Here is a 12,541-nt window from a genome sequence, read left to right as displayed (position 1 = left end):
ATATAGAACAGATGTCAGTGGTAGGTTCTTTACTCAGAGAGTAGTAAGGGCGTGGAATGCCCTGCCTGCAACGGTAGTAGACTCGCCAACTTTAAGGGCATTTAAATGGTCATTGGATAAACATATGGATGATAATGGAATAGTGTAGGTTAGATGGGCTTCAGATTGGTTTCACAGGTCGGTGCAACATCGAGGGCCGAAGGGCCTGTACTGCGCTGTAATGTTCTATGTTCTATGTAATTTGGAAATTAGATTTTCGCAGCTGCATTCATTTTTAAATAAACTACAAATCACCAATCTTGGAAATATTTGATGACTAGTGAGAGTTTAATTACAATGCTTCATTTATTCCTGATTGAAAGAAGTTTCCATACAATATCTCCATTCTTCCACTACCACCAAAAATGTATAATGATATTAGATGTTAGATTTTGCTCTAACGTTTTCTTGGTGAGGAAGAAGAGATAAACATTCAATTGCATATAAGATGTCAAGGTGACAGAGAAGGTCCAGTGCAGTTAGAAGGGGTTCGTGTCTGGTATAAGGAAATACAAGTCCAGACTTCAATATTTAGGGCTATTTTAGTTAAAGTTTATGAGATAAAGGGGTGTGAAAGTTAAGAATGATTGAGACAAGGTAGACAAACAGTTTCCAGTGTTTAAGGGGTGTAGAATGAAGGGATGTACAAACTTAAGCTGTAGAATGTATCATTAGATTTGGTGCTTGAAGCAGAAACCATGTCAATGTTTCAGAATAGACTTGAAGAAAAAGGAAATAAAGGTGAGAGGAATTCAGTCTTCAAATGGGATCAGGACCATTGTTCATCTGAAGGACAAACAGCAGCAGGATCAAATATATGAAATTATTAGTATTCTTATTGTTATTATTTTAATTTTATTATTTTTGTTATGGCTTCTCTGAAGGCCCAACTGCATTTCAGTGCCAGCAAATGAAGGAGGATGTAGTTCCAGGGTATTGCTGATAAAAGAAACATGCATATTTTCAGGAAGAGGGCTTCCAATTGTTCTAATTGTGTTTCTCAAGTTTGTTGCTCAGAAAGATGTCATTGAGTTACATTACACTGCCACTATTTGGAGGTGGTGTAGCTCTGATATTCAAGGACGCCGTCAGGGCGGTGCTGAGAGATGATATAGGTTCTATGGAGAATGAGGTTGAATCCATTTCGGTGGAAATTAGAAATTCTAAGAGGAAAAAGTCACTGATAGGCGTAGTCTATAGGCTACCAAATAATAACATCACATTGGGGCGGGCAATAAACAAAGAAATAACTAATGCCTGTAAAAATGGTACGGCAATTATCATGGGGGATTTTAACCTACATGTAGATTGGCCGAACCAGCTCGGTCAGGGTAACCTCGAGGAGGAGTTTGTTGAGTATATCCGTGATAGTTTTCTTGAACAGTATGTAATGGAACCAATGAGGGAGCAAGCTATCCTAGATCTGGTCCTGTGTAATGAGACAGGAATAATTAATGACCTCATAGTTAGGGATCCCCTTGGAAGGAGTGATCACAGTATGGTTGAATTTAGAATACAGATGGAGAGTGTGAAGATAAAATCCAATACCAGGGTCCTGTGCTTGAACAAGGGGAACTACAATAGAATGAGGGAGGACTTGGCTAAAGTAGACTGGAAACAAAGATTTTATGGTGGGACAGTTGACAAGCAGTGGAGGACTTTCAAAGCAATCTTTCAAAGTGCTCAGCAAAAGTATATTCCAATGAAAAGGAAGGACTATAAGAAAAGGGGTAATCTGCCATGGGTGTCTAAAGAAATAAGGGAGGCTATCAAATTGAAAGAGACGGCATACAAAGTGGCCAAAAACAGCATGAAACTAGAAGATTGGGAAAACTTTAAAGGTCAATAGAAAGCCACAAAAAGAGCTGTAAAGAAAAGTAAGATAGAACATGAGAAAAAACTATGCAGAGGGACCTGGGTGTCCTTGTGCCTGAATCACAGAAGGTAGCTCTGCAGGTACAACAATTAATTAGGAAGGCAAATGGAATTTTGTCCTTCATTGCTAAAGGGATTGAAATTAAAAGCAGAGAGGTTATGTTGCAGCTGTACAAGGTGCTGGTGAGGCCACACCTGGAGTACTGTGTGCAGTTTTGGTCTCCTTACTTGAGAAAGGATGTACTGGCACTGGAGGGGGTGCAAAGGAGGTTCACTAGGTTGATTCCGGAGTTGAGGGGGTTGGCTTATGAGGAGAGACTGAGTAGATTGGGATTATATTCATTGGAATTCAGAAGATTGAGGGGGGATCTTATAGAAACATATAAAATTATGAAGGGAATAGATAAGATAGAAGTAGAGAGGATGTTTCCACTGGCAGATGAAGCTAGGACAAGAGGGCATAGCCTCAAGATTAGAGGGAGCAGATTTAGGACTGAATTGAGAAGGAATTTCTTCACCCAGAGGGTTGTTAATCTATGGAATTCCTTGCCCAGTGAAGTAGTTGATGCTAGTTCAGTAAACGTTTTTAAAAAACAGGTAGATTTTTTTGAACAATAAAGGAATTAAGGGACACGGTGAGAACGCGGGTAAGTGGATCTGAGTCCACGAAAAGATCAGCCATGATCTTATTGAATGGCGGAGCAGGCTCGAAGGGCCTGCTCCTAGTTCTTATGTTCTTATTTAATTCATTAGTCTTTAAAAGATGGTACAACATATTGGAGTCTGAAAGGCGTGATTTGACATTGCCACAACCAGCCTGGAGTTACAAAGGCCTTTGTGTCGGTCATCAAGGGAACCTACTAAATGTGCCTGTTAAGTAATTATATCTTGCTAATGTAGGCTGCTTTACCTACCCTATCCAGCTAGAGTATTGGGTAGGAATCAGCTCTGGTCACTGCATTAGCTCTTTGGTAGTCAGTGCAGAGCCCAGTGTAGCCATTCAGCTTGGGCACGAGCCTAACTGGGGAGCTCCAGCTACTGTTGATAGGTTCGATTAGATGATGCTCTAGCATATAGCTATTCTACTCTTTGAACCTAAGCCAGCTTTTCTAGGCCTAGCCAATAGGGATATCATTTTATAGGAGGGGCCTTGTGATTTATAGCTTTTAACCCTTATTTAGATCTAATTTATATCAGAAGTATTTTGCTGATAACTTCCTGGATGTGCAAGGATGTGCAGGCTAGATGGATTAGCCATAGAAGAGGCGGCACAGTGGCTCAGTGGTTAGCACTGCTGCCTCACAGTGGCAGGTATCTGGGTTTGATTCCACCCTTGGGTGACAGTCCGTGTGGAGTTTGCACATTCTCCTGTGTCTGCGTGGGTTTCCTCTGGGTGCACCAGTTTCCTCCATAGTCCAAAGATGGGCAGGTTAGGTTGGTTGGCTATGCTATATTACCCATGGTGCAGGCTCGGTGGGTTAGCCATGGGAAATGCAGGGATAGGGTAGGGGAGTGGGTGTGAGTGAGATGCTCTTCGGGGGGTCAGTATGAACTCAATGGGCCAAATGGCCTGCGTGCACACAGTAGAGATTCTATGATTCTAACCTAGGTGTGCTGAGTTCAAGCGAGCCAATTTCACAAATGTTTGTTTTTGGATTTATGTAAGCATCCGACAGGGGAAGAAGCTGTCTGAGAATGTTACCTGCTTCCAAAAAGCCTGTTTAATTTTAATAACCTTTTGCTATGCTGGTAACATCCCAGAAAGTTTAAGACTCCAGGATTTCTCTCTTTAGAAAGTACATTCACTAAAGTGTATATCATATGAGGGTTCATTGCAGTGTAAGAGAAGAACAACTTACCAATTTATTAATTTTACAATTTTAACAAATTAATCAGCAATACACTAGTTGGTAAGTATACTGCAGTGTTCTGCCAAAAACTATCAAAAGATGTTATGCCAAATCTAATAGAATCCAGTTGGATGTTGTTTAAAACATTCCAAGGACATCTAGGGATATCTAAGAACAGAATATTCATCAATATTTAAAGTACTTCAGGTCCTGAGCAAGAATGATATCGTTTTCCAGTGCGATAAAGTATCTTTTGAGAAGTGTTATCTGAGGGTCCCACAATCTTAAATCGTTACCAAAGGGTTGTTTTATCAGTAGTTTCATTTCACTGTCCTTTTTTTTAATCAACCTGTTTGGAGATGTTATGGAGCAGGTGGAACTTGAACCTGGATCTCCTGATTCAGTGGTAGGGATATTATACTGTGCCACAAGAGCCCTTCTCTGTCCTGTAGTGTTTTTTCTTGTAGTATTCATGTTATAAGGATATTTGCTATTTTAACAAGTTGAATGGTCCCAGTAATCCTTCTGTAATTAGTAATTAATTTTCATGCCCAGGTGTGATCTGGCCTTACATTTTTCCAGACTTTCTTTTCAGTGATTAACCAATTGTTTGTTGTTTTGTTGTCTGTGGTTGAATGCTAATTTAATTAGTAGCATTTGTATGTCATCTCCATGTTTCTTTAAAGGCATATCCTTTTCTTGTTATTTGTGATGGAGTCTTTCATGGTTAACTTCAAATAAATCCAAATATTTTTAATATGTGTATATATCTGACCTAAATAGTTATATTTATTTTTTAATCAAATTTATACCTCTAACCAGATATCACCAGAGTCTCTCCACAGTCACATCATGTAGAATAGTGCAGCTTGGTTTGTCTTTGTATCAGCTCTTAAATGCAGTGAGCAGCCTCATTTGTTCTGCTTGCTGTTCTCCACCTCAGTGATCAGATAGGAGTCTGGGTTTGCTAGTATTACCTTATTTCCCCAATAGTTTCGCTACCACGGAAATGAGAATCATTGGTCTGGAATTCTTTGGTTTATCTCTACCACCCTTCTTCAGAAGTTAATGCATAACCAGTCATAGATCAGATCGAGAGTAATGGAGCATTACCTTTGTGAATCTTGGACAGTCTGTAAAAATGTAGATATAATGAACTTTGAGGAAAAATTTTAAATTTGTGCCAAAAGGCAGCTGATTAATCCTAACAGTGTGAAACTTTTGTATAAGTAGTTCTCATTCTGATTGTGCAGGCTCAAGTTTAAAAATAGAAATACTAAAAGCAAAAACAGGAATGTTTTCAAAGTAGGGATTGGATGATTTAAAAGCTTCAAATTCTGCTTCCCCTGATGATTATGCTTAGTATTTTCTCATTGATTTAATTGCCTGGAAAAAGTGTCCAATGAGTAGCAGTCTATTTACATATCAACAATTTTCTATTTGAATGCAAATTTATCAGGATGTGGCAAGCAGATCTCAACCAATGTTAGGGCTGTTACCATTGGCCTCAATGTAACGTATGCAGATGAGCTGAGGAAAGAAAAAGTTCTTTACAATATGCATTGTAAACATTGGGCTTGATTTCTGATCTTCTGGGCTTTTTAGTGTTGGAGATGGCATTGGGTATTGGTGGAAGGAGTACACCGAATGCCCAAAAGTGAGCATATGCGTTTATCAGTGTCTTTTTAACCTGGTTTGGATTTGGGTCTGATAGTGGAGACAGAAATATGTTTGTGAATGGCAGGACTTGTAAATTTTTGCAGTGAATTTTACTCCTCAGTGTTTCCTAACCCCATGCTACATTTTTTTGTAGCCTTTCAAAAGTCGAGCCGGAAATGCTTTAAATCACAATCCACAGGCACTTCTCCTGAGGTCAGGTTCACATATGTGAGATCTCTAGGGAATCTGAACTTCCTCACCCCTGTTCCTTTTGTACGCTAGTGAGGGCTTTGGAAACACAAAGAATCTATCTTATTTGAAAAGTTTGTTTTCACTGGGGGTCTTCCTGCTAAGAAGTCAGGAACTTTCTGACAGGTAAGTATTTAAATGTTGTGACAACTTCAAATATTAGTATTAGTTGATGTATAGTTATGTCAATGTATTTTAACTGCTATGATTCATTATAGGACTCTGATCTGGAAAGCTAAGTTGCCTAATAAATTGACCATCGTTGTTTAAGCTTTCAGATGTATTCTGGGTTGAGAATTTTCTATCATTTGGTAGATTTCCATCTTTTGCTTCTTGGAAACTAACATTTTAAGCATCTATTTCAATCTTCATACTCGGTTTAAAACAAATTCACAACTCTGCAGTCAGCGAGGGCTGTGTTTAGCTAAATTCAGGCATAAATTAACCAACAACCATTTAATCAGCATTCAACCTGCTCTCTTTAGGATGAGAACAGGCCACCCAGACCCTTTCGGGAGACCATAAACAAAAAGCTGGCAACCTCTGCTTTGTGTTTACTTACAAGACAGAGAGCAACATCCAAGTGTATATGTGTGGCTATTCAAGGCAAAGCAAAACGATAGAGCCTAAAATTGAAGGGAATAAGGAGGATAGCAAGCAGCATCCATTGAAGACAAAGGGGTAGCTAAGCACCTCAGCCATAGCTGTGTCCCACTGAGGTTAATACTATTGAGGAGGAGCTGGGCCTTTGCACACCCTGGGACTGACTCTGCATCCATTCCCGAATGGTTTAGGAGCAAACTCCTGAGGTAACATTTATATTAACGACCATTACCCAGCAAGAGATCAACACTATCCACCTACAATGTGGCAAAGATGGTAGTGCAGGGAATTAGGGAAGTTTTAAAAATCAACAACAGATGACCAAAAATTGGGGGAAAATAAACTGAGGATAAACTAGCAAGTAATTTAAAAATATAGTAAGAACTTTATTAAGTATATAAAAAAAAAAAATCCTCTTAAGAGAATGAACTTAAGAAACAGCAGGAGTGGACCATACAGTGCCTCAATTGCCATTCAACAAGATCATGGCTGATCTGCCCTAAGACTCAAATCCTCTTTCATGCCAGGTCAGCATTGCCGTCAACTACCTAATACCTCTAAATATCTACCTCCTGTTCAATTCTTTGTGATCCAGCCTTCATAAAACTGGAGGCAGAGAATTTGAGATATTCACAACTCTCTGGGGAAAGAAATTCCTTTGCATTTCAGTTTTAAGTGAGTTCCCCCTAATCTGTAACTATGGTCTCTTGTTCAAGATGCCCCCACTAGTGGAACCATTTTTTTGATATCTACCTTATCAAACCCCCTCAGAATCTTGTATGTTTCAATAAGATCACCTCACTGTTCTCAATCTCAATACAGGCCTAACCTGCGTAGCCGTTCTTGACAAGGCCCTTCATCCCAGGAATCAGCATAGTGAGTCTTTTTTTGAACTGTGTCCAATGCTAGTATATCTTTATTAAGCCAAGTTAGCTTGACAGTTGGCTTGTGATGCAGTGATATTGACAGCGCGGTCTCAATTCAAATATGAGGTTACCACCAGTTGTCTGTCTCTAATGAGAAAACAGCTCTATCGTCCTCTGGACCTACAGCAGCTTTACTTTTCCTTTTTTAAATATGGGTACCAAAACGGCATGTGTCTCCTGGTTCAGTCACACCCCTCCCCGTACAGTTGTAACAAATCTTTCTAATCTCCAGTCGTCTAGCAAAAGGCCAAAATTTCATTTGCCTTAATTACTTGCTGTACCTGTGAGCAACCTTTTTATATTTCACCCAGACCCCTCTGCACCGCACTTTTTTTGTTGTTGAAGACTCTGCATTTAAATAAGTTTGGGGAAATGATAATGGGGAACCAGGAAACAGCAGAAGAGTTGAACACACTAATAGCATTCTAAAAATACTAAATAATCAAGGGGCAAAAAAGATGGAAGGAAATAAAAACAAAAACCATCACTAGAGACAATGTACTGGGGAAACCGATGGGGCTAAAAGTTAATAGGTCCCCTGGACCTTTCGGTTACATCCTAGAGATGTTAATAGTGTATTATACCTAGGTCTGTACTTAATTAGACATTCACTGCACACTTGGTATTGGCGGTGGTCCAAATGCTAAATGTCACATGATTTACAACAGCCATCTTTAGCAACTTTCTTGTACCCAATATTTAAATGTATTGACTGAACATTTATAATAAGACACTTGTCATTTATGAAGCTGTGAAAAGTGATACAGAAATACAAGCACTATCTTTCTTTTAGACTCTTATTCTTGAAACAGACAAGGTAAATGGAATAATTAATATAGGTAATCAAAATCCTAGAGTTTAGATTAGAGTATGAAGAATCTGTTTTCAATGGAAGTATTGGTAACCAGAAGAGAGATTTAAAGTTAAACTAATGAACGAACTAGAGGCAAGATAAGGCGTTTCTTTTTAAAAATAAGTTGCTTTCATCTGAAATGCATTGTATGAGAAAAACGAATGAAGCACTTGCAATAATTTTCAAAAAGAGAACTGCAAAAACCTTAAAGGAGAAAGATTTGCAGGGCTATAAAGAAAGGGTAAGCAAATGGAACCAACTGTATATTTTTCAAACAGCCTACACAGACAGGACATACTGCAATACTGTAAGATTCCAGGTTTTAATATTGGAATCTGTTTGCTACTTATCCAATAAAAATGCCAATATTTTCAACAACTACAATGTCACCAAAATGGCAGTAAATATGATTTACATCAAAACTTTTATTTTTTAGAAAACAAAACACATTCATTTGTTCTCAACGGCATTTTCTAGCACTGATACAATTGAAACTTAGTGCACAAAACTAAAAATATATATATATATATATTTGGTCAACTGAAACAAATTAATACATTTTAGGAGAAACTTGAACCATAACAAGGCCGCAAAGTTTAAAATTCAAGATAGGCAGTCAAATTGCAAAAAAAAAATCCACAAAAAAATTGCAACATCATTAGGTTTCTCATCTTGTTTGACTATCTCCCATGAAAATAACACTAACATATTTCAACACACAGTTGCAAAAGAAATTTTAAATGACAAGTCAAATATTACAGATGTTGTAACAAACCAAGAGCACAGACTTCTGCAAGCTATCCTAATGTGAAACACAAAATATACAAATTACACCACCAGTACATGTTTGGAAGGCTAAATCACAAATACAGTACATTCAATTTGCCTTGCTTGCAAGAAGCACTAGTGTGGTGTTAACAATAAGTAAATGTTCAGGTAGAGTTTAGGATACATTTTAAATCCGATCACAGTATATTTAAATTCTTCAAGCAACAGGACAGTCATAGGCATTCTACCCTGAAATGGTATTTATAATTCTGGAGTTAATGCAGCAAAGATTATTTTGAAAATGCCAAACATAGAAATAAAACCACAATGCGTGGTAAATTATATGGCAAAAAAATAACTTTCTGCATTACACCACTTCTGTTTACCTGGTCCTCGAATGTCACAGTGCGATCAGGAAAACATTAACAAAGTATTACTTTTATTTGGGTATTACCTACAAGGAAGTAATTGAAACTTATGCATTTTTGGACAGTTTTGTCATGCTTCAATTCAAGGTAAGGCCAAAGAGAACTTTTAGAGGTGTTCATCTCAAGTGATGACACTTCTATTTAAAAATTAAGGAATCTATTTTCTTTTTTGGAGTCAACATCCTCCTGTAGTGGAAAAGTAAGTTTGAGCAATATATCCCTACATCATGTATCCTGGTAGATGTGAAATTATACCATGCTCCCTCTTAGCAAACGTTAATCGATTTTGTCATTTTTTGAAAACTTAATTGTTCCAGTTATAGTTAATTTAATAATAAGGTGTGTAAATTGTTTTATGGATAAACATATTTAATTTGGTCATATTAAATATGTGATTCAATTATTGCAGAAACACAATTTCTAGCTGCAGGCTTTGGACGGAGGTGATTTACCAGTTGTGGGGGGTAGAAAACAAGTTTATATCCTTAATACAACCATAGGTGATTTATCAGTTAAGGTGGTAGTTTTATTTTTGGGCTTAATTGGTGAGGAGGAGGGAAGGGTGGAACGTTAGTGTGAAAGAAGCAAATAACAACAATCAAATTTACTGTTAACATGTGTTTGCATCCATTTGAACTTAGTCCCAAAATCTGTGTTGATGTTAAGTATACATTAGAAATGAAAAAAGGTTATTTTTCACAAAAATACAATCTAATGCAAACCATATTCACAATAGAGCAAAGCTGCTTAACTATTATTTTCCCTTAGACTGGCATTCCTTGGGAATGTTAAATTTTTTAAGGTGAAGGTAGTTTGATTTATTTTGATCTTATCTGTGTAATCATAGTAAAGCAAATCATACCTCATTATTTTCCCCAAATCTTAAGATGTATATTTTGAATTATTTTGGCAAATTTATGTGGATTGATCTAATGAATTTTATGGTCCAACCATTTAGATATCTTTAGCAGGGAATGGCCCACCTTTTCTAGTTGCAATTAACAGATAAAGCAGAGAGTAAAACAAATCCTACTGAACTCTTTATAGTTTCCTTGTGTATATTATGGCTGCATAAATAGATTGTTGATCAGCAGGGGAATAAAGTGTTACAGAGAAACATAGGGAAGTGGACATGAGTGTTAGATCAGCAATGAACGGAAGAGCAGGCTTGAGGGACCAAACAGCCTATTCCTGTTTCTATTTCTTATGGTTGCTTTGCTTCCTCCCACTATGTTACTTTGGTGCAGGCGAGGAGGCATAATCAAAGCAAGAAACTACTTAGTGCACAATCAACAGAATGCAGTCCTTCTGATTTCACTGCACGGCAGGAGCAATTACTTTGTTGCTTCATGTAAGTTGGATTATGGTTCATACACTCTTAAAAACTGAAGGAACGTCAGAACTATATTACATCTACTTTATTCTTCAGCTGTGCATGTCGGAGCAGGAGGATTGGACTGTTTTTCTGTGGTGAGATCTTCCTGTGGAGTTTCAGCTTCCGATATCATCTCTGTACTAATATCCCCAGCATCTGAACCATCTTTGGAGGTTGGGTGTATGGTACTAGAGTACTCTGTAGGTTCTGGGACAATTTCAGCTTCACTTATACTGGTTTCAGAAGTGTTTTGTTTTCCTTCTGTTTGAGTAATGAAGAAAAGAATTCATCAAGTCAGCTACACTGGGGTAAATACATTTGCTTAAACATAGTTGAAATGAATACACTAATTGAAAAACAAATGCACGTATTAAGGTACAAGAACTTCAATCTTGCATTAACCTGTTACGATTGATACACTCCTAACTAGGATTGAGAGAATTAAAACCATCAAAAATAATGCATTTTTAAAAATTTTTAAACATCATTCTTCACTTTACAAGGTTTGGCTAAGCACAGTAAAATCTAGGTACTGTGCCCCAGAAAAGCAATTTATGACTGCTAGTATGCCCTGCAGAAGCTGGTCTCATTGCAGCACTGGCTGAAGCCCAGGGCACCTCAAAGAAGCAAAAGCAACCAAAACAAAAAAGAACACAAAGCAAAAGCTTTATATTCAGCTGTCTACTGTGGAAAATGCAAACTTGCTTAAAAACTAACCTTTCTGCTTTGATTTTTCTTTGGCTTCATGTTTCTCTCTCGACTCTTTTAGTTTTCTACACACCTTTTTATGAGTGAACCAGTGCATCTTCTGACAGTTTTGGTTGCAATATATCACCTGAGGTCTCATCAACACAGAATATGTTCTCATTAAAGGACAGTTACGTCTGTGGGCTAATGGCATACAATTCTATGCTACTCACTGCTTTGATCATAATACGAAAAATAGTACTAATATTTAAGCCAAAAATTTAAACAATAGGAGGAATTATTAACCATACTAATATACCCGCCTCATGTGAGCAGGTTTCTTTGTACTAATTTAAAAATAAATCCAATCTAAACATTCTTACCGTTTTACAGATTGAGCACCTTTTATCAGCCTCTTTTTCCCCACAAGCAGTACAAAATTCAGCATCCATGAAGCCAACTTGGCCAGTTATGGTCTGGGTCAATACAGATAAAGCTGTTGGATCATTGCCCTGGTTTTGTTTGGATGTTTAGAGTTTAGGGGAAAAAGGAGTAAAGGAGAAAGAAGTAAATTTCAATGACCACATATATGGAAATAATGAATATTTTTAGATATTTTCACCTGCAGCATTTCAGGTCTACAATTGGAAATGTTAACTCCCCATAAATGCTTCCAGACCTGCTCAGTATTTCCAGCATTGTTTTTTTTATTAATGTACCAACATTTATTCCACTTGTCCAGTCTTAAACCTAAATGTTTTGAATTTTCTCATCTTTATTACGGTATGCAAATACTTGATTTTTGACTTGAAACTCCTTAGTAAAAGGTATGAATTAAATACAACTGTAATATATATGTGATGTGACTGAAATTCAGTTTATTACAAAACTTACTCTATCACTGCAGATGGTATGATTGCAAATAATGTTTTAAAAAATCATAAAAGAATTCACAGAATCTTGGCAAAGTACTTACTTAACATGAAGTTAATGGAAAACAAAAATAAATGAGTACGTCAAAAAACAAATTCAAATGAGGTTTGCTCGGTTATTTTTGCAGTCAGGAAAGCTGCATTGGTCCAGACTTTGCGGTAATGTAGGCAGAAGTGTCAAACTTTTCTGCATTCTGCCACTAAAACTGACAGCAACTTTCAGAACGTGCAGGAGTGTATTTAATGCAGTATAACTGGGTTTTAACTACATATCAGATTGCATCTAATATTGGAGAA

The 12,541-nt window shown here is 37.3% G+C and overlaps 1 protein-coding gene across 4 annotated transcripts in view; it reads right to left on the bottom strand.

Annotated features, from left to right (window-relative positions):
- Positions 1-8,459: 8,459 nt before the first annotated feature.
- Positions 8,460-12,541, bottom strand: part of ankmy2a (ankyrin repeat and MYND domain containing 2a) — a 42,590-nt gene continuing 38,508 nt past the window's right edge. For 3 of the 4 annotated variants that reach the window (XM_048609590.1, XM_020516181.2, XM_048609604.1), the window contains 3 exons: positions 11,696-11,824; positions 11,343-11,460; positions 8,460-10,886 (listed from right to left, as the gene is read on the bottom strand). In XM_048609590.1, the coding sequence (XP_048465547.1) occupies positions 10,669-10,886; positions 11,343-11,460; positions 11,696-11,824 (465 nt within the window). In that variant the 3' untranslated portion in view covers positions 8,460-10,668. Of the gene's footprint in view, positions 10,887-11,342; positions 11,468-11,695; positions 11,825-12,541 lie in introns of those variants that run through there. The other variant, XM_048609614.1, reaches the window with a different exon arrangement.

This window comes from Rhincodon typus, chromosome 2, assembly GCF_021869965.1.
Source record: "Rhincodon typus isolate 14 chromosome 2, sRhiTyp1.1, whole genome shotgun sequence".
NCBI classification, from domain to species: domain Eukaryota; kingdom Metazoa; phylum Chordata; class Chondrichthyes; order Orectolobiformes; family Rhincodontidae; genus Rhincodon; species Rhincodon typus.
This window is presented reverse-complemented; position numbering and strand designations above follow the sequence as displayed.